This window comes from Orbicella faveolata, unplaced genomic scaffold, assembly GCF_042242905.1.
Source record: "Orbicella faveolata isolate gen_17 unplaced genomic scaffold, um_ofav_v1 contig_13, whole genome shotgun sequence".
NCBI classification, from domain to species: domain Eukaryota; kingdom Metazoa; phylum Cnidaria; class Anthozoa; order Scleractinia; family Merulinidae; genus Orbicella; species Orbicella faveolata.
The window spans coordinates 8,030,952-8,052,329 of NW_028301540.1; the positions used below are offsets into that span (position 1 = coordinate 8,030,952).

At 38.7% G+C, this 21,378-nt stretch overlaps 3 protein-coding genes across 6 annotated transcripts in view; 2 read left to right on the top strand and 1 right to left on the bottom strand.

Annotated features, from left to right (window-relative positions):
- Positions 1-156: 156 nt before the first annotated feature.
- LOC110047323 (uncharacterized) lies at positions 157-18,269 on the bottom strand. 3 transcript variants are annotated; one of them, XM_020753067.2, is made up of 7 exons: positions 17,690-18,269; positions 14,952-15,036; positions 11,896-12,162; positions 10,966-11,238; positions 4,224-4,595; positions 3,545-3,753; positions 157-2,292 (listed from the first exon to the last, which is right to left on the bottom strand). In XM_020753067.2, exons 1-7 carry the CDS (start codon positions 17,726-17,728, stop codon positions 2,131-2,133), a joined length of 1,407 nt encoding a protein of 468 aa, XP_020608726.2. In that variant the 5' UTR covers positions 17,729-18,269; the 3' UTR covers positions 157-2,130. The 3 variants fall into 3 exon arrangements, with proteins under 3 accessions (XP_020608726.2, XP_020608728.2, XP_020608727.2); XM_020753069.2 differs by lacking the exon at positions 17,690-18,269 and adding an exon at positions 16,636-16,996; XM_020753068.2 differs by lacking the exon at positions 17,690-18,269 and adding an exon at positions 15,412-15,589.
- On the top strand, positions 9,174-10,668 carry LOC110047325 (melanopsin-like). The gene has a single exon (XM_020753070.2). It carries the CDS (start codon positions 9,189-9,191, stop codon positions 10,221-10,223), a length of 1,035 nt encoding a protein of 344 aa, XP_020608729.2. The 5' UTR covers positions 9,174-9,188; the 3' UTR covers positions 10,224-10,668.
- The window catches only part of LOC110047322 (uncharacterized), a 36,921-nt gene continuing 31,228 nt past the window's right edge, over positions 15,686-21,378 (top strand). For both annotated transcript variants that reach the window (XR_016206195.1, XM_089285741.1), the window contains exon 1: positions 15,686-16,377. Coding sequence is in view for 1 of the 2 variants with exons in the window: in XM_089285741.1 (XP_089141867.1) it covers positions 16,345-16,377 (33 nt within the window). In the remaining variant the exon portion in view is untranslated. The remainder of the gene's footprint in view (positions 16,378-21,378) is intronic.

A 21,378-nucleotide genomic window follows, 5' to 3' on the forward strand; every position in this document is an offset into this window, starting at 1 on the left:
GGTCAGGGGAGGGGGAAGGATTTCTTCCCTTGTACGTAACTTCAGGAATATTTAACGTGGCCGAACACAGTTTTCGCGCGCGCTTTTGCTGATGTAATTCAGCGCGCACACAAGGATTGCAAAAAAAAAAACAAAACAAAACAAAACAAAAAAACATGCCGTCAATAGAGCGATCATTTATTTAGTCAACACCCGCTCTATCTGCGCTAGTTTTCTCTATAACTGAGCACTGTATTCATGGCTTTAGTCGTTTATTACAAAGATATGTTAGAAAAAGTAACGATGCAAAGAACCTAACAATTCTCAGCTTTTTCTTTGTTACCGAAAGAACCCAGCTAAATGCAGTGCGTGCGTAGTAAGTCAAAAAACTGCGATTGGATAAAAAATTGCACTCTCGGAAATACTCCTATTTCTCGAGAAACACTCATTAGAATTTCACGAAATTTGGCACGAAAATATTTCAGGAAATAAGTAACTGGAGTATTGAAAAACTTTAACGAAGGAAATTCTAGATATTCCAGTGAACCTTCAACAAAGAATGATTAAAGATCTCTGTTAAATTATTAGCAAAATGGTGTTAACTTGTGAGAATCGTTACAAGCTTGTTGCATGCAAATTGTAAAGAAAATCTAATGACTAGATTTTCTACAAATAAACAAAACCGATTTTAAAGGCCTGTTTATATTTATTCATGTTGTCATGGTAACGGCACATACATCGGCTTAACCAACAAAAAACCAACGTTTGTGTTGTTAACTGTCTCAAAAAGCTATTAATATCAATGAAACAATGCTAAAAGTTCTAGAAATGTAAAATTGAATACATGAAAATTACGTTTTGTTAATTAAAACAAGAAAATTCCAAAGATAAGAAACATGCTTATAAAAATTATATGGTTGCCTAGAGAACATCAATTTCTGAGTACAAATCAAATGTAACCTTTATTCATACCATTGCCACTACCATACCACACCATATCACTTTGAAAGAAATGAAAAAATACACATGTCAGTAGAAAACAAATACAGGTTGTAAAACTAAGAAAAATAATCACTTTTAAATGCCTGTGCAGCAGCCAAAGTAGCAGAGCATTCGAGATGGCAGCTGCTAATTCAAAGGTAAAGGATAACAAAAAGATAAGGTAAACAATTTCCATTAGGATCCATCTAATCCATGGTTAGCAGGGGACGTTAACGAACCCACACACTTATCGAAAAGAGTAGGGCACTGGCTTTGTCTCACGGGTTGGTGTTTCACACAGGGTTAACCTCATTGCACCTTTCCCCCTTGGACAGAATTGTCCAAGAAAAATTCCCATAACTACAGGAAAAAGAGTTCTTATGTACTAACAGTAACACGTCATAGGAAATATTTCACATGCTAATTTCAGAAAGAGTGAAAAAGTTTGGCAGCTTCTACTTGCATGTTTTAAAAGTTGTTAACGGTTGAAGTTAGTAGGGACATCTTCTACCTTCCTGATGGAAATAAACTTTACGAAATCTTAACCGATTACAGATATTTTACGTACCATACCGTGTAAGGAAAAACTTCAACTCACGTGAGCTAGAATGTAGCATAATAAAATGTGATCCGAAAATTGTTATGGATAGCCTGGAACTTAACGTTTTATGCTTAACGGAGCGCATTGAGCTTTAGGCCGTCTAATCTTGACCAGATCTGAGCACTATCCTCAATCTTTTTTATGAATATGGTTATTAGTTTATTTTATTTTTTGTTTAATTTTATTTGGGGATTGCTTTTTTTGGATTAGACACCTAAATATTACCGTGAGTTTCTCACTCAATGTCATGTCGTGTGACTCTCATGGTACCACGGACAGTAGACCATTATACAGTTGTCTGCCCAGTGACCTGGCCTTTGAATGGCAGCGAGGCTGGAGATGACCTTGTTTTGATACAGACCTAACTGCTTTTGTTGTGTACATCAAGTTGTTTTAATACTAACTAGGTGCATTTACATGACAAAAACAGAGAGGTCTGTAGCAAAGCAAGGTCACCTCCAGCCTTGCTGCCATTCAAAGCCCAGGTCACCAAGCAGACAACTGTAAAATGGTCTATTTCAAGAAAACATTTTTACATTCATTCGTTCTTTTTTGTGTCCGTGTGATTATTATCCACTCCCTTCCCGTTGCTCCAAACTAAGTTCCGGTGAAACATCTGAAACATCTGAAGGCCTTGCAGATTGTGTCCCTTCATATCTGCGCTCGGCACCACTTTGCTGTTGTTGATGATCCAATTGAGGATAAAACGCTGTGAGCTTGACTAGTTGACTCTACGAAAAAAATTCAAGTAAAACAAGTCAATAAAACCCTCAACCCTCCACTGTATTTTCCTAAAAGAGAGGATGAACTGATTATAATGAAAGGTGAGTTAATCCCCCAAGGTTATCCTTATCGAGCTACTTATAGACGACTCGCGGTTTCGAAAATCTTAGGAGGGTCCGAAAAATTGTCACCGCTGTGAAACAGATGTTTTGCTCATGTGGACAGTCTAGGCAGCTTTAGTCATCAGTAGGATGCTTTCCATTCAACCAAAAAAAATCTAGAAGTTTTGAAACGCGAGCAACTGGTACGGAAATTTCAGCTTGAAAAGTTTTCGGAAAATCCGAAAATTATTGAGTTTCCCAAATGCACACTATTCAACCAAAAATTTCGGAGATTAAGAGAGAAAAATCAAATGGAAAGGAAATTCTCGGCAACGATTTTTCGAAAATTTGGGGCACATACTTCAGGAATTTGTAGTGGTGAATGAAACGATATTTTCCCGGAATTCCTGGGTGAAAGGGAAACTTCGCTATGTGTACCCCAACTTTCGAAATTTTCCCACCGAAATATGTCCCCTCCCCCCCCCCCCCCCCCCGAATTTCCGGGATTTTCGTTTGAATGATTCTCATTTCGTAAATTTACCAATTCATCAACTTTTCCAGGAAATGTGACGTACCTTGTGCAGTCGTACGTTTCGAAAACTCTGGAAATTTATGTTGAATGGAAAGCGTTCTCAAATGCCTAGAAATTCCTAAAAATGCTGTCGCATCCGCTGCTGGAAATTTCAGGAAATTCGAACCGAATTTTTCCTCAAATGGAAATCACCGATGTTTCCATCGACTATGAAAACATCCACGCGAAGTGCGTGGTGGCATTATTTCCGGCAGAACTGGGCACTTATCTTAACTCTCTTATTAATTACCCTTCATTTTCTCTTGGGTCTCTATAACATGATATAACGATTCGAATGTTATTGAAGAAGTTGAGAATCTTTCTGCTTGGGAAAAAAAACGAATAATAACTTTGCCAGCAATTAAACAATTTTTTTAAACGCCTATTTGATTATCTCTTTGTTACCATGATTATCCCAGATAAATCATTGTCAAGTTCACTCGTTGTGTTTCCCTAAGCACTTGCGAAAACGAAAAGTATGTTTAGAGCCCTATTTAAGATGAAGGAAGGACCTTAGACATGGCCCACTGATCATGACTTTGAGCCTAGTGTCCCAACCAACTGTGATAACGACTCTAGCTACCGTACCGTAGGGTCATTGGCCGAGTCATTCTCAGGCCGCAGAACCTCCATTTTTTCTGACTTCTTTCTCTTCTGGAATTCCCTCAGTTTCTTTTCGAATACAAATTCTTCACTGCGACGTCGAACAAAACACAGCACTGCAACCACCACTAAAATCAACAGAGCAACCCCTCCGCAAGCAAGTGGAAGAACCAGTGGTAACGACGTCGACTTCTCTGTGCATGAAATAAGGGTGTAAAAGCAAGTGAAAACAAAGAACGGTCAGAAGAGCTCTTGTACTGCTTGTGCCCCTTTAGCCCTAGGGGCTATGGAAGCTTTTACTCGGTAACTCTATATTAAAGCTTTGACAATCAAACTTGAAATGTTTAAAGCACGTCCACGAAAAGTTATTTCCTCTGAGGTCCTTAACGAAAAGCAAAAACAAAAAACAAAAAGAAAAAGAAAAAGAAAAAAATAAACGAAATAAACAACAACAACAGCAACAAAAATAATTTTGCATTTCATGAAATATATTTATGAAAAGTGAAAAAACTATCAAAAGCTGGCTTAAAAACAATCAAACCGACGATAAAAGCTAAATGATAATATCGTCGAACTTTCGAGGAAACGAATCAAAAATGGGGGAAATTCGACTGGATTACTTTCGACACACAGAGAGTGACAGAAATGCGTTATTACAGTGTACCTTGAATGTCGCAACTGCTTCTTCCTGGACATAAGGTAGTTCGAGCTTCATATTTCTCTTGTCCTCCAAGTGGCACATTGTTTATCGAAGGATAAAACAAGATTCGTTCTTTTTCAGCTCCAGCGCAATTTAACACAAAGGCATCTCCATCTCCGGTAGTTGTTGGCGTTGTGGAGCACTGGAGAAACGTCATTGACTGGGGTTGAGTATAGGAAGAATACTGCACTGATATCTTTGCATGTTTCTTGTTGTCAGTGATTCTGATGGAGTTGTTAAAGCGGTCCTTCAGCGCTACCCGGAAGGTAAATGCTCCTTTCTGGGTAGTATTTGTCACGACATCTTGAACGGAGCTTCTCATGGCGTCGATGGGGTCTAAAGACACATGCACAAAAGCAATCCGGTTAAAAAGCAACGATCGACAGTTTCAGATAAGAAGTAAATTTATCATATGGCGAGCTTGTTGACGATGAAAACAAGGAATCTTATTGGTTCCCGCTAAAAGCAAAACATAGTTTTTTTTTTTTCAAGTAGATTTCTTCCGGCATTTGTCGGTGTTGGAGACAATTTCAGGCAGACGAAAGCAAGGTGAAAAGAAAATGAATGATCAGATGGTGAATTTGATCCCGTTTTTGAAATGATCTTGAATTGAGTAATTACATGGGAAAAGTTCACTGCAGGCTGAAATTCAGACTGATTTGAGGCAGACTTCACTTCACTTCACTTCACTTCACTTCACTTCACTTCACTTCACTTCACTTCACTTCACTTCACTTCACTTCACTTCACTTCACTTCACTTCACTTCACTTCACTTCACTTCACTTCACTTCACTTCACTTCACTTCACTTCACTTCACTTCACTTCAGGAGAAGGAAACTTGGACATGCGTGGTGACAATGAAACAAGATGGCGGCCTCCAGGAAGAAATTGTTGCAGCCGGGGCTAAAATTATAGTAAGGCTAAAGTTTTCCAAGTAAACACCCCTTACAGTCGATGTTTTTTTAGGTAAACTTGGCAACGCTGTGGCACTTGGTACCAATATTGTTTTGAGCTGCAGTTTACTTGAAGCTAACTTCGCTACTTATAAATTTGGTCACAAGCAAGCTTTCAAGTAGTACATCAATCACGAAAGACCTTGCTCGCCTTTCCAAACACCGAGAGGAGGGTTCAAAACACAACGCTTACGGATCCGGTCATTTTGGAAAAGCTCTGTTTTCAAAAAGTTTTCGGTCCACACCAAAAGGTGAATCCAGCGTTTACAAATTCCTCCTGTTTTGATTAAGAGCGTTTTCGAAGAGCTCCGTTTTCGTGTCAGATTAGTATGGACGGTAGGCCTAACGGTGGAAATAAAGCTGCGTTTTCAATTTTTTTCCGGTATAGTGTGGACGGAGCCATACAACTTGATGAATTATTAACGAGTTTGAAAAGTTCCTTTTAAGTGTAGATAAGTTTCTGTTTAGTACGGTCATTATGTTTTCTCGTATTTAAAGAGATCATACCAGCTGTGTGTTAAAGAGGGAGAAGATAATGCCCTATCGACAGTTTGTCCACAGATTAATAGACACTGCGATAGCTTGAGTAGCCTGTCTGCAGTCGTCTTCTATTGCTTTTGTTCCACCCGACAAAGTGGCGACTATGAAGCGTTGTCGCTTATCGTGTTCCAAAGAGTATCCTGCTGTTCACCTTTCAAATTTCACGTTTTTAATATGCTAATGTCAATGATTTAAAGGAACTACTTCACGATTTGCAAGTCTTGAAAAGTTTAGCCTAAATTTTTCAAGTTTGTAATCCGTGTCAGTCTTCTCCATCCTTAGCCATCCTAGTCCCTTTATGGTTTACCCTTCAGTGTTTTCCTATCTTAGTAAATTGTTATATTCAGGTTTCCCTCAATTTAAAGTTTGTTTCCTTTAAATCAACTGCATTTACAGGCGCGGTTCTTTATATTTGCCGTTCTCTTTTAATGTCGGTTTTCCGAACTATTTAGCTTCATTCAACAAAGCAAACAAATTAACAAAAAATAATTATTATTCACATCAACCTATGGCGAGAACAGATGCCGCAGTGGTGAGAACACTTGCTCCCACATACGTGGCCTGGGTTCGAATTCTGGACCCGTCGACATGGAAGTGGGTTGAATTTGTTTTTGGTTCTCACCTTGTTCCGATAAATTTTTCTTCGCGTTCTCCGCTTTTCCTCCTTCCACAAAAACCAGCACTCCTAAATTCAAATGCTATCTTGAAACAGTGGACGAAGGGATTCTCTGCACGATGTACTAGTGCAAATTCTTCTTTATTTATTTATTATCTATGCGGTGTACACACGGAATATTGAAATTGATTTTTAAATTTAAAAATAAAAATAGATGATTGCATTGTTATCAGTCAATACAGAAATCTGTTTTGACTGAATGAAGTTTCAGGACTTAAAAGCAACATTACCCTTAATGGCCGTCAGATAAGGTAGTAATATTGAAATGCATGGTTTAAATTTTTTGTTATTATTATGCAGTGCTTATTATCAAAACACACATATCATCGTAGCCAGACAGTTAATCGATTGTCAACTTGGACAAAATTGTTTTGCACTGACAAAAAGCAAAGTTTCAAAATAATACCTTTTCAAGGCTGCTTATGCATGGATTAATTCATCGTTGAACTAAGAAAATGCGTGAATTTTTTAAATTTCTAATCACATTTTAAAGGCCACTTTTCATGCAAATATTACACACGCTAAGTTCTTTTTAATTGTTACAAATATTCGGTAAGTCCCGAGAAAACACCATTAAGAGTTGTCGGCGGCGTGGGATGAAGGAAAAACAATCCTGGCTGAAGTGCTGAAATCCATTTCGTGATCACGTAAAAACAGATCAGTGTAAAAGGATTAATCAAAAATATTAATGACGAGTTAGGAGATTGTAAAACTTGTCATCACAACGAGACAGAGGAAAAAACAACCTCTTCGCCCAACAAAATTCCATCAGGAAAAAAACGGTTTAACATGGTCGAATCTTATAACAGCAAGAGGAAAGATTTTAAAAGCAAAGCCGATGTTATTTCTCAATTTTCGTGAATGTCTGCTTTACCAGTCGCGTTGCTGCGGTCAGCCATGTTGATTTCAGCTCGGAGTTTTTGAAAAGTTTTTTAATTGTCTTCGGTAATGTAAAATGAAGTAATATATAGCCGATATTCATGAGGTTCAAGCTTAATTGCTTTTTCTTTGTGCACATTCGTCAAGATTCTGGATATTGCCAAAAGCGCTTTTCATTTAGTTTTGAAGCGCCAGCAATTTGCATCATTTAGTCAAAATATTACTTAAAAAAATTAAATGCTATAAGTTCGGATGATTTCCGATTCTGTACCGTATACTTGTGTGAAGAGTCCCTCTTCTGGGTCAAATCTGGAGCAACAATTGAAGGTACATACAAATTTTGGGACTATTTGCGAATGGTCTTCACTTTCACGACTTTGCAGTTAAACGTTGTAACCAGTGTCTGTTGCTTCTTCAGAGTAATTTTCTCAGTTTGTCGATATTGCCGGGCGGGGAAAGTAACAAATCAAGACGCGAGGAGTTTATAACATTCTGAAGATGAAGTGTACTCGAGAAGCTTGTCACCTTCCTATTAGTACAAACATTTGCCATTGAGAAGATTTTAACCAAATTCTGAGAGCGATATTTAGCTCGTGTTCCGTTTCCTCGCAAGCTTATAGCATTTTAAGTCAAGGACTGATCGGAGTCTGGTTTAATTTTTATCGCAACTGCAACTGGATGAAAGTCGAAAGGGGAATGAAATAGAAAAATATGTAAAACAATATATTAAGAAATAAGAATATAGCTTTAAAAAATGACGAGGCAAATGAATGCTCTGGGACGAGAACACCTCAGGTTGGGGATAGGGTATTTTGGTATCCATCTATGAATTATTAAATTAAAAGAAACCTAATTTAAATCTACATTAACACCTTATTTCGCAGGTTTACTTTAAATTTGCTTATCTTTTTTTCCTTCTTATCCTTCATTCAAACCTTAAAAATCATCATAAAAATCTGAAAATTCCATGACCAATTTCACTGTTAACCTATTGAAGCACATTGCATGGTAGTGCAAAAAACAAACAATATGCTATATGTATGTGTTTAACCAAAAATGGGCAAAAAAAGAAAAATAACGATATGATGTTTGATAAAAAAAAATTAGTACTATTGCACAAAGATCGGAAGAACGACAAAAAAGTCAAAATAATCAAGTATTTTGAATGGAATGAACAACACATCAACAAGATGTCTCCATCACTGTCGGTCCTTTGCCAGCCGTGAGGCTTTCTTCCAGTTAAGGTTTAGAATCTGAAGTTTCTGCCTTTGCAGTCCTCCTCCTCCTCTAGCATAGCTTTCTGTTTTTTTTTTTTTGTTTGTTTTTTTTTTTGTTCGTTTTTGTTATCAAAACTTGCTGTTAGTTGTTATGTTGTTATGATTTATGGGAAGATTTCTTCGTCGGTTTTGTAACAAGAGCTGATTTGCTTAGTGCGGAGTTGACACGGTAGAGCACACCGAAACGGATACCTTTAGTCGAAACTCACCGTCATGATGAAGGGAGGCGCGGTGGTCTCATGGTTAGTGCGCTCGTCTCCGGATCGAGCGGTCCGGGTTCGAGCCCTGGCCGGGGACATTGTGTTGTGTTCTTGGGCAAGAAACTTTACTCTCACAGTGCCTCTCTCCACCCAGGTGTATAAATGGATACCGGCGAACTTAATGCTGGGGGTAACCCTGCGATGGACTAGCATCCCATCCAGGGGGGAGTAGAAATACTCCTAGTCGCTTCATGCTACAGAAACCGGGATAAGCTCCGGCCTGATGGGCCACTTGGCTCCTATGCAGACTTAACCTTACTTTACCCACCGTCACGATGAACGTGTTGTTAATTACTCTATTTCTTTCTCGTATACAGGGACGTATTGTGTTCAAATTCAGGATGTCAGACAAAAGTGAAGAACAAGGAACTGCAGAATCACTTAGTGAGCAGACGCATTACATCTTCGCTGGCGTGTATGCGCTCCTCACATTCACAGCGTTCAGTCTTAACACGCTCGTGTTGGTCACCTTTCGAAGCGACCGAAGTCTTCGAACACACTCTAACAAACTTATTCTAAGCATGGCTGTCGGTGATTGGCTCCATGCGGTTCTGGCTTACCCCTTTGGAATTGTCGCGAATGTGTCAAAGGATTGGCGATCCAACCATGCCAGTTGTTTGTGGTACGCCTTCATCACAGCATTCTTATCATTCGGCGTAATTCTGCACCACGCCACCTTCGCCATCGAGCGAGCTGCTGTAATAAGATACTCCGTAGCCTCGGTTTCCATTGAGCGAAAACTCCGTTTCGTTATCATTGGACTGTGGATGTTTGCCTTGCTTTGGAGCACATTCCCTCTGGCCGGATGGTCGGCCTACGCTCCCGAGGGAGCGGGCTTGCTTTGCTCGATTCACTGGCAATCTTCTGATCCAGGAAATATTGCTTTCATAGCTTGTATCTTCTTTTTCTTCTTAGTCGGGCCCATTGTGACCATGGCGACAGCATATTACTCTATTTACCACACCGTAAAAAAGATCTCGCAAAATGCGCATGACCTGTGGGGGGAAAACGCTGCGCCCACTCTGGAAGCAGTTCAAGGAGAGTCCAAAACTTCGCGCATGGCATTCATAATGTCACTTTGCTTCATATTTGCATGGACACCGTATGCAATGGTTTCGCTATACGCCGTCATAAGAGTGCCGAAACCGATTATCTCCCCTTTGGTAGCAAGCTTACCAGCCATTTTTGCCAAAACAGCGGCTTGTTACAATCCAATCATTTACTTTTTGTTGTTTAAGAAATTTCGGGCTAGCCTTCGAAAAACATTGCGGCCATTAGCAGGATGCGGACGCTTCACAAAGCGAGACGCATATAATGTAAAGATAGAGCTGGTCACGGCTTTAACTGGTTCTGACAAGGACGGAAGCAAGGATTAAGTTTAACGCCGGCTCAGTTCGAACGGCGAAGTCTTTAAAAGGGGAACGTAATGCGTCAGAAAAGAGGCGTTTTTTTTCTGTCTAATTCATCCGAAACAACCTTTTGATTTATTCCGTTGAACTTGACTGTCTTAGTTTTACCAGTCGATAACCGATTTGGTGAACATTTTCTGAGAGAATGTTTGTTTGTTGACAAGGGCCATAACTGTAACATAAGAGCTTGAATTGATCAAATATTGCGCTAAGTCGAACAAAATAAAATTGATGTCAGGTCTCAGAAAATTCCGCCCGAGTGCATACGCGATAATATGTTCCAAACATCTGCCACAAACAGATCTCCAAAAATACCTTTTAAACCTTTCTCTAAAGAGATTGCTATATAATTTTATCAATTTAATTTATAGAGACATTCTGTTGTCATAAATATAGACGTATTTACATACAACTTGTCGCACGTTCTATTTTTTCATGTTTTTTTTTTTTTTAATTTGTACAATGCATGTTCTGGATTTTCCGTTATTTTTTCAACCACAAGTAATTTACTGTATACCAGATTGAAATTTGAAAGCCATATCGGGATACCCACTGACTTGGAAATTTTGGTGGGGAGTTTCCTGGGAAGTGAAAAATACAATTATTGGTGTCGTTTTTGTTACTCGGGGTGTAAAACAGATAACAAGTATAAAGGAAGTATTTAAAATACTTACATCGCTAGTTCGTGACCCAAATACTGATTACTTACACTGAATAAGAATCTTTTTGTCGGCCCACTGCACAAGTCTATTGCTCAAGGTCAAGCCAACTCGGAGTCGAGTATTGGGTGGAAACTCAGGCACGTAGCATGAGACAATAGAATCCTTACAGATCCCCTGCTGGGTCTTCTTCGTCCCGTTCCCAGTCTGAAATCTGACGAAGTACTGCATCCATTCTTTGCAAGAGATACCGCTGACGGTCAAGAAGACGTTTTGAGCCGGTGAGACAACTGGTGGAGTGATATTAGTTACTTTGAATGGTTCTGGAAGGAAAGTGAGGGTATGTTTTATTGAACAATTAAGATATTCGCTCGAGTTTTCTATCGCTTATAGAAATCGCGAGCGAATAATCTTTTTATTTTAGTAGAAATTAAATCTACTAGTCGTTTAAAGCTTTGGCTAAATCCTCTTCACAGACACTTCGAAATCGTAAAGAAGAGGACGTCATTTTGTTAACAAATGCACACTGTTAGGTTACTCACAGCAGAATAGATAGTGAGTAGCGAAACCAATCAGAGAGCGGCATTCGTGATAGAACGCGAGCGGAGGTATACTAAATTGGGTTATATAGTGGTAACTCGAGGTGGGTTAAACTCTTTGTTTGCATTGAAGGAACTTATTTCGATTGAAACGATCACACCAAAATGCCTTCCCTCCCTCCCTGCCTGCATCACCCCTCCCCCTCCCTCCGTCTCTCCTTCAGAACGGACAAATATATGATACGACGCGGATGTGCGTGTTTACTTTTAGGTATTGATTTAGAAGACCAAAAAAGCTCGATAAGGATAACTGATAAGGAATTAGAACAGAACTGAGTAGATGTTTAGATTAAGCTTTAATTTGGCATGCTTAAATCACACAAACAAGTGTCTACAGTTCATTTGTCACATCTAAATCGTAACGATGTTGTCACCACTCACCATAAAAGTACAGTGGCTTCTTAGTTTTAAACAGCTTCCCGTCAACATCAAGATGAACCGAGACTCTGTCGGTGTTACGTATCGGTGGTGTGTCACAAAAGATAAAACCGTCTTCCATTCTGGCCGGCACCGAGATCTCCTTGAACCGGCATTGAAGAGAGGTGTTTGACGTCACGTTCAGTTCCCTGTCAGTTTTAAGCGTCAGAGTGGTGATTGCTCGTATAGGAACAACCGCTGGCTGAAATGCTTGTATTTCCAACTGCAAAGCTAGGGCAAAGAATCGAAAACTTTAAGATGTACTGAGTGTACAGGCAGACCACTCTATGTGTTCGTGGTTAATAAATATGAAACGAACAGAATCTATGAGGTTTATGAATGAAGCTCTGAAAATTGCATATCTAAATTACATCTCGGTCTGAATATCCCAATAAAGTTAAATGAAACGTTAATCGACTCTCCTGGGCCATCTAAAGCGTCTTTTTGCGCAATTACTTTTGGCCGGAGACCGGTAAGACAAGAGAGGGAGACAAGGCTTGCAACTTGGCGGCCGCCAGCCTCGACCCTCTCCACTTCAAACTGGAATTACCGCCAAAATACCGAAAATATCACCTGAATGGCGACGGTTGTTGATTAATGAGATTTCTCTCTATCTCTTCACCGAATTTGAGCTTCATCCCTGCAACGTTTTCTGAGAAAATCGATGTTGAAATCGGGAATACAGCTTTCTCAATATGATCGGTGCCAAAGTCAGCGACCAAATGAATTCAAGGCACGCAGGCCGTTTCAAATCTACCAATAAGCACTTGGAATCTCACGTAAAAAGACGATTCAGACGGCCCAGGAAGGCGAAACACACCACACGTGAGTCGCATAGAGTGGTCTGCCTTTGCCCTGGGTATTGTTATTAATGACATGGTAATATCGCTCTACATGGCCTGGGACAAGTACAAGACAGGATAAAAATATAAACGGACAGCTAGATCAAGCCCGACTTACTCGTTGGGTGGGAGGGCGGGTCGCCAACCTCTTCATTGTCGCGGCCCCGAATAGAGTGATGGGGTAGAACACAGGTGAATTTTGTTATACTGTCATTTGCATAATCCCCAGAGTACAATCACCAATGCAAATTGAGTTTTCAAAGAAACCGAGTGCTGAATACAAAAAAAAAAAAAAAAAAAAAAAAAAAAAAAAAATATCTAATTGAGGCGATGTAGAGAAATCTATTATGCGCTACCATTTCTTTTCGCGTTTACGGCAACAGTTAAAAGCGTCAATTATAACTTTCATGCGTGAAATCGATCTTTCGATTATCACTACTCTCGAGCCTAAAAGGAGGGGGGCTGAATGTCATCCCCCGCCACCCCCCAATGATCTTGGACAATTTCGGAAAGGGACTTTACACTGTGATCCTGGACTTTTTTTTTTTAGCTATTTACTTATTCGTTTTAAACATCTCGATGTGCGAATTGTTTCTCCATGTCATATGACATTGCTATAGCAACTGCGTTTGTTTGACATACGGCTCAAAACAAAAATTTTAATGCATCGAGCTTTCGCCCTAGGGAAGAAATATAAACAAATTGAAGGCTTAGTAGCGGTTGCGTTAACTTCGCCTGCAGTTTGCACTTGTCGAAAAGTTGTTACGTTGTTGAGCCCATTTTTTTTTTTCTCAAATATCACTTAAATAACTGATTCTCTGCATTTTAACAACAAGCAAAAAAAGTCAAACAATACGAACGTGCGAAGGTCAAATATTTCGCCTTTTTACTCTCCTGCAATCGACTTTTTCTGCTAATTCGGATGTGCACGACACACAAATATCCGGCTTCTCTAGAGCCAAGTGACAGAGTGATATAACTTGGAAAATATTGTGGTGAAGTAAACACACGCAGCCTTATCTAGAGATCTCCATTCTACTTTATTCTTCGCGGAAAGCAATTGAGCAAATGTTACGTTATCTGACCAAAGCTTACTGAAATCGCACGGTTTTCAAAAAGCTTTACATTCAAAACAAGTAGGCGCCCCACCCCCATTTTTTTCCCCATTCTTTTGTTTTGTAATTCGGGCATAAATTGGTCATTATCTGAGTACAGCAAACGTTACAAACATGAGAAGATTTGGGCGCGAACGTCCTTAACTGAGCACAGAAAGTTTGTATGAAACACAGTTAGGCTCGTCCCCAGGATCTTAACGGTATTCTCATCTAAGAGGGCGGCTAATCGAGGTACGTGCTGTTGGTGTGGTAATGGAACGTATACGTGCACAGGAAAACTACCGAGATAAAAGACATTCCACTCATATGTGTCTTATGTGATATTGCGTATAGCACTTGTACACCGGAAATTGGTTCTTGAGCTTCTAGTTATGCAAGAATAAAGAACAACTTCTAATACAGCAAACGGTTTCTTTTTTGCTGCTTTTTTCTTGGCTACACTACTAGCTACAATAGTTTTGCTTCTTCTGTTATTTTTAATCGTTAATATTGACCAGAAGTTATACACAGCGGCTTAACAGACGGTCACTATTTGAGATAAAATGACCTTGAATTATTTCATCTTTGGCAGCGTAAAGAGACAATAATTTTTAATGGGTTCATCTACAAGTCAATTTTTAGTACAGATTACGACTGAAATTTCCGTTTGCTTTATTGATGTTTTTGATAACAGCTCACACCTAGCGACCGGCTACTTAACATTTCGCATCCGTGAAAACAATATAAAAACCGTCTTCATAGCATCACGCCAGCAAGCGATATCGCAAAGCTTGCAGAAACTTGCAATTGGGTAATAGTATTTTGCTAGAGAGAGAAAAGGCATTATCAGAGGAGGGAGTGGTATTAAAAATGTAGGGATAAAAAGAAAAGGCGTGAAACTCCTTTTTATAACCGCCCCACATTCTGATATTCCTATACAGCTGTATCATATAATATATGTTTTTTTGTTTAATAGATGTCCGTTGGACGTTACTTCATTGTTTTGCGGAGATTACGTTATTCCCAATCTCAATAATTTTTTGGTTATGTATATTTTGCTGTGAACGAGGTATTACAAACTTACCTTCATTGACTCCACACAGCATCATGCCCGCAAGCAACAAGAACGGAATTTTCTGTAAGCTGTTTGGTCTCATTTGTTCAGCGTCCTAAGGATACGAAAACAGGGTGTCAATGTTTATGATAATTTCAGTGTATTTTTTCAAGCATATATTGAGTCAGTGCAAGGCTCCTAGAAACTGTGTGTAACATTCATTGTAAGTACGATATCTCACTAGCTTGCTGTGTGGAAACACGAGTTTCATCAGCGACATCTGGATTCCTATATAAAAACGACTGTAGGAAGACAATATGTGGAACATTGTGCAGTTGCAACTGTCTTTGCAGTGGAATGGCGTTTAGGAAACAACAGTATGCAATATATAAAACTTTCAGTTTTGCGCTTCTAAAGACATCTAATAGGGAACTATTTGTAATAAATAAAAACATCCGACATGCTAATTAATCTCATACAGACTGTTTACCTTTTGGTACTGTGTTCGTCTGGTTTAGTTTGCTTTAGACATGAGTTAAATGACTGTGGTAATATTATTTAGATTCCTTTCCTCTCGCGCCGGATTGTTGCGCCATTAATCAATTTTTCTACAAGTACTATGAGGTATCATGTCGCGAATCGTTTGTTGTTCACGAACATATTAATACTGAAAAGTGCACACAAATACTTTGTTTTTGCCTTTCTCAGGTCCAATACTAAACAGCGTTCGCTTTGTTTTGTTTCGTTTTGTTTTTTTCTTTTTAACGGTTTGAATCTTTACCACCTTCTCTCAGTTTAGCCGACTTTACTTGCCTTCCCTTTTTCCCTTTATATTATTTAAAAAGTTCGATAATTAATAGGACTCATTTTGTTTTTGCCTTATCAACCTTCAAAAACCGACCTCTTGAAACCGCATACATTAACTGATATTAGGTGACAAATAACCTTTCATAATTCTAACACTACAAAGGAAGGTTAAACAAACACCCAGGTGATGGTCTTATTTTTTGTATGTGTGTTTTGGGGGTATGTTTGTACCAGGTTTCTGCCATCTTAAAACGTGATGAAACTTTAAATCAATATGATATCGTAAGGAGTTTTTACAGAATCCAGAAAGGCCACCAACCTTGACATCTGTATATTGACAAGGCGGAAGATTTTTCCACGTACTAGAGATCAGAATTATATTGGTAGCAAAATTAGGCAACTTGAGTTTCTATTGATGAATGAAACCGTTATCAAAATGTTCCGGAAGTCTATACTTCAAGTCAAAGCCTCGACTTTCCACAGTTCAAAGATGCAGCAAGCTTTGCTAAGTTGATGTGTAGCATGCGGCTGTCGTAGCTAGATACTCCAAACGATCTTACAAGTCTGAAGAAGAATTGATCGTGGTCTTAAATTTTGCGGGGAGACGTACCCAAAGATGGTGATTTGGATTCAGGCACTGGTGTATTTGGTAAGTGTATATGATAGATAGTTATGTAACAGGGATCAACCACGGCATTTTGAGTTACATTGTCCACGTACAAATGTACCTTTGAAATAAAGGAAACCTGAAAATAGTAGTTTACTATAATAGAAAAACACCAAAGAGATAATAATAAACCATAAAGGAAAGGGGATGGTTAAGGATGGTTAAGATTAACATGGATTGCAAACGACGAACTTTAGGTTAAATATTCAAAACGCTCAAACCGTTGCGTAGCTCCTTTACCTGCTAAAAGCAAACCCAATTGGAGCTGTTCATAAGCAACAATTAGGATTGCCCTGGACTTTATGTATTTCCAGTTAACTGCAGACAGTACTGTTTCGGCCTTCTGGGCCTCATCAGTGCAGTGCTGAAGACTGGGATGGAGGCTAAGCTTAAAAAGCCGCCCCAAATACTACACATGTGGTAGTATCTAAGCCATTACCAGAGTGCTCAAACTAGCGAGCTAGTGAGCATGCGCAATTGCAACAGTAACGACTCATCCCAGTAGAGTGCTCAAACTGGACATGAAAGCAGAGCTTTGTATGCCAGCGAGCTATATCTAACTGCAGACAGTACTGTTTCGGCCTTCTGGAAATGGTTTGGCGTGGTGAAGAGGAATGAAAAGCAATTGAAAAGCATAATAGGCGTACGTGACAGCTGTACCACTGTTTGCATTGAAATTTTTTTTACTTCCTGGAAGCATTGCCATTATTTTCTTTGTTTAAATTGTTTGTGTTTATGTTACACTAAGGGCAAAGATTTTCGTGCGTATAAATACACAGAATATTAATTTATTTCTATCCGGTGAAATCAAAACAAATTGTCAAAGGAACACTCAATGAAGGTCATCTCATTTCCCATGGAAATTCCAGTGGATATTCGCTACACTTTTCTATGAAACATCTCGCGAAAAATTTATAAGTTTGGCTATAAGTTTGGCTAAGAATACAGCATTATCCCACAGGTTTGAATGTAACATAAACAAGACGAGTCCGAGGATTGTAACATCGTTGAAAACCAAGTTTTGGTTTCTTACAATGCAAAAAGATTGTTACAATATTTCGGCTGTATTTCAGAGTCATAGCCATGTAGTTTGATCAAAGCAAGTCGACAGCTTATAGATCAAGGCTAATTAGGCGTACATCATGTCATTTCGTTGCTTGGGTATAGCTTTACAGTTTGTAATCTCGCAAGCATTTCTTTACGGGCCCTAGATTGTTTCAAAAAAACAGTTTATTTGAAACAAAAAAAGAGAGACTATGTACACTTTTGGGCTATGCATTGATTGACTACTTACTCGCCTCAGCTCGACTGGGCAGAACCCTCTGTCTTCCATGCGTCGTATGAACAATATCCAGTGTGTTTGCAATGGAAAAACTTCAGACACATTCCGGCCATCTTCGGCAATCGTCGGGTTTAATTTCTTTAGAAACTGCGAAAGTACTAAAGTGATTTTCGAACGAACTAGATCCGTGAATGTTCGAAACCCGGTTGATCTTTGAAAAAAGACCTCTCGGGCTAAAGATAACCGAAGTCTTTTGCTATATTAGCGTTTGAAGGATGCGGGTGATCTCAAGCCATCATGGAAATACTACGGATAGCTGTCGGGCAGTTGACGAGTTTCTTCGTAGTAATTTGCACCTTCATTTCAACATTCCACTCTTGTTGCTCCCATCAGTAAATGAAACTATCCCTATATTTTTAGGCAAACAGAGAAAATCTCGATGAGTAATTTCTTTGAGATCGATTTTGCGATAAAAAATAACGATAAAAAGTCACGACGTTTCGACCTCTCCTAGGTCGTTTTCAAGTGCGATAAATATATATAAAATTAGCATAAATATGTTTCTGACAATTAAAATACTTAAAAATGTGGTGAACGGTAGAATGCAATAAAAAACGTAAGTTAAGTGATAAAAAAGGGGACCTAAAACAATCAGACAATAAAACAATACTAATAAGCTTAAAAGAACTGATCTAAACAAAGAATTTAATTGGGCGAATTGAATCACACAATCAACCACACTGTAATTATTTTTATTCACGTATCTTACAGATTTACTGCATTCTACCGTTTGTGAAATTTTAAAGTATTTTTAATATTAGAAAAATATTTATGCTAATTTTATATATTTTTACTTGTGCTTAAAAATGACCTCGGAGAGGTCGAAACGTCGTGAATTTTTTATGGTTAGCTTGTATTGCAAAATACAGATAAGTTATTTTTTTTTTAAGAGCAACTTTCTATAAATACCATGGATCGATTGAGGTGATAGAAAGAAAAATCGAGGTCCCCCAAACTTTATCAAAAAAAGTCCCTTGGAATCCATTTTATAAAATGCCAAATTTTGCTCGTTTGGTTGTCATAGATTTCAAATAATGCGATTTTTTATTTTATTTGAAGAAGAAGTCCTCAAATGACTGGAAAATATGCTTCGTATTTACTTTACCTTTGTAAGAAAGCTAAACCAATTGATGTTTTACAATTCAACGACCCCAGTTTTTTACAAGGTATTGTTGTTAGATTTTTAAAAGATTCACAGTTTTCAAAGTTTGAATCTTGAGCTTGGGCGCTAGTTTGTCCATGAGGGAACCAGGCAGGGGCTGATACAACTCAAATCACAGATTTAGTTGGGTTTGGTAAGCGAATGATTATGGAAAAAATAGACGGTCAAAATATTTGAAACGCTAACCCGTAAAGGACCCTAGTTAGCCTCCGCCATCTTCGATGCCATTGAAATTATTAATATTGCATGGTGAAACGAAATTTTATTGTTTTACTGTAATTAAGTTGTGTACCTGAAAGCTGTACAATTATCTTTAGTAGTTTCACAGTGATTTCCTTCGTTTCAACATGCTCCGAATAAAGTATAATAGTCAAACTTTCGCATGTAAACAAAAACCAAGGTGTGGCTGACTAAGGCCCTTTAAGAGGACCCCCTGCAAAATGGCCATTTAACGCCTATTTATGCATATTTAACTAGCTTTTTTGGTTTACTATTTCTAAAAGAAGAAAGGCCACGTTGAAATGAAATCCACTGGATCATGTCCTATAATTATCAGACTTAAAGCGCAGCGCAGACTCGAACCTCCTGCCTGGTTCAGCTTGATATTTTTCATGCGCATGCTCTTAATGCTTTTAAAAGAAGTCAATATTCCGTTTTTAAAGTATATAGGTCGATAAGTTTAGCCATTCCGAAATGTACGATTCCTATCTGGGCTTGTTTTGAGATATATCAGATCACTCGACATCGCATAATTTATTCATAAATTTGAATTAAGTCTGTGTAGTAGAGTTTTGAGTCACGGAAACAGTCTTGATAATGATCTCGTCCCGAAAGCATTCGTGTTGTCGCTTCAAAGCTTCTGAGAAAGAGATTGTCAGATAACACAATGCGCATGCTAATTTGAAAATCTCACGGTCACTCTTGTTAAAGTAGTTAAAGGCCAAAAGAAGGTCTTTCCTAGACTTGTGGAACTCGGTTTTCAAGAGAACGAGACTATAAAAGAAGACGAAACAAAAGAATATTGGTTTACAAGCTGCTTTGTTTGATTTCAGGGTGGAGTAATGTTGTGCCACTGAATGAGTGTCTTAATGCATGTACTTCAAAATATTTGCTGCACCTCCATACCGTAGAGGATGAGTTGCCTTTGAATAACCCAAAGCCAAATCTTAGCTATGACTTTTTAAAATCAAATCAATGTTTATGCTCTATGTTATTGCACAAACTTGAGATTCATTTACTACACAATGCAGTGGCTGCGCGAAGTTTGCTGGGAAGAAATGACAAAGTATGATACGCCATTTTTTGGCCACCGAGGTGGCCGTTTATTTCTATAAAAATTAACTCTTTACTCCGAAAAACATCCCCAGCAAAGGTGAGGGAGTACCCGCAATCACCAAACATTTGAAATCCCCCCTGTCTATCTAAAGGGTGGGTGGGTGGGTGGGAAATTGCGAACTGCGTGGGAAGCTAGAGTTTTGGAAAAGAGGACAGTAACCTGGCCATGTATGCTTAAATATTGGATTCTCTAAGACCCGGATGACCCCCAGCCAATTGATGGGAGAGTGGCACTAACAAGCAGCGTAAAATCATTTATTCCCCGGATGGGGTGAATAAATCTCCTTTAAATGTGTTGTTTAATGGGAATTCTGAAAATTTGCAGTTATACTACACGATAAATTTTAAGGACGTTCGCGCTAATTGTTTTCTGCGCATCCTTACTGCGCAGAGAAATTCCCACGCCACGTCATGCATGAGAGCGCGCGCTAAGTAATAAAATGAAGAATGATAGGGCAGATGGCCATTGCTATAGCTTTGCCTGGATTTAACGATCTTGGACGTTCGGTTACCCCTACTTTTCTTTCCAGAAACAGATTTTATTTACAATTATTTCCACATTGTCCAAAAATGAACAAAAACTTAATGTGGGGTGTTAAAAAAATTCCAAGATTTCTGTCCACGGGACATCGAATCCTGCCATCTTGCGGCTGCAAGGCTCGTGAAACTATGGTTGCTTAATGCGAACTTGTTCTTTAAGGAACCTCACCAGTTGTCTAAATTCACTTAAACAATATGTGGCAGAGAACATTTCACTTCAAAGATCTAATTGCAATATTTTTGGGCTGACAGACACTATGGCCTTATTCGCTAACGAAGCCCGCTTTTTTTCAGATTTAGGGTGTTCTCATCATCTTACAGTGGTAAAAGTCTCAGAAAAAAAAAAAAATCAATGTTGGAACATTTGGGGGCGAACGTCCTTAACGTAAACGATGGTAGCCTAAATGGTGTTTCTATTGCAAAAGCAACAACCTCTTCGTAATTGTAAGTTTCGCGAATTTGAGTAGTTTCTTTAGAATTGTAAATCATTTTTAAGCCAGTGGAAAATAGCTTTTCTGTTGTTAGAAAGTGCCCAAACTTCACAGTTCGGTTAGCACATACGCAAGGGGAATTTAACTGAAAGTGACTTTAAGGTTGAAAAAAT

Coding starts and splice junctions, on each gene's coding strand:
- LOC110047323 (XM_020753067.2), bottom strand. CDS start 17,728: ATGGAAGACAGAGGGTTCTGCCCAGTCGAGCTGAGGCGA. Junction 15,037..17,689: donor GCCCAGTCGAGCTGAGGCGA/GTAAGTAGTCAA, acceptor TCGTATCCTTAG/GACGCTGAACAAATGAGACC. Junction 11,239..11,895: donor GAAGCCACTGTACTTTTATG/GTGAGTGGTGAC, acceptor CTTTCCTTCCAG/AACCATTCAAAGTAACTAAT.
- LOC110047325 (XM_020753070.2), top strand. CDS start 9,189: ATGTCAGACAAAAGTGAAGAACAAGGAACTGCAGAATCACTTAGTGAG.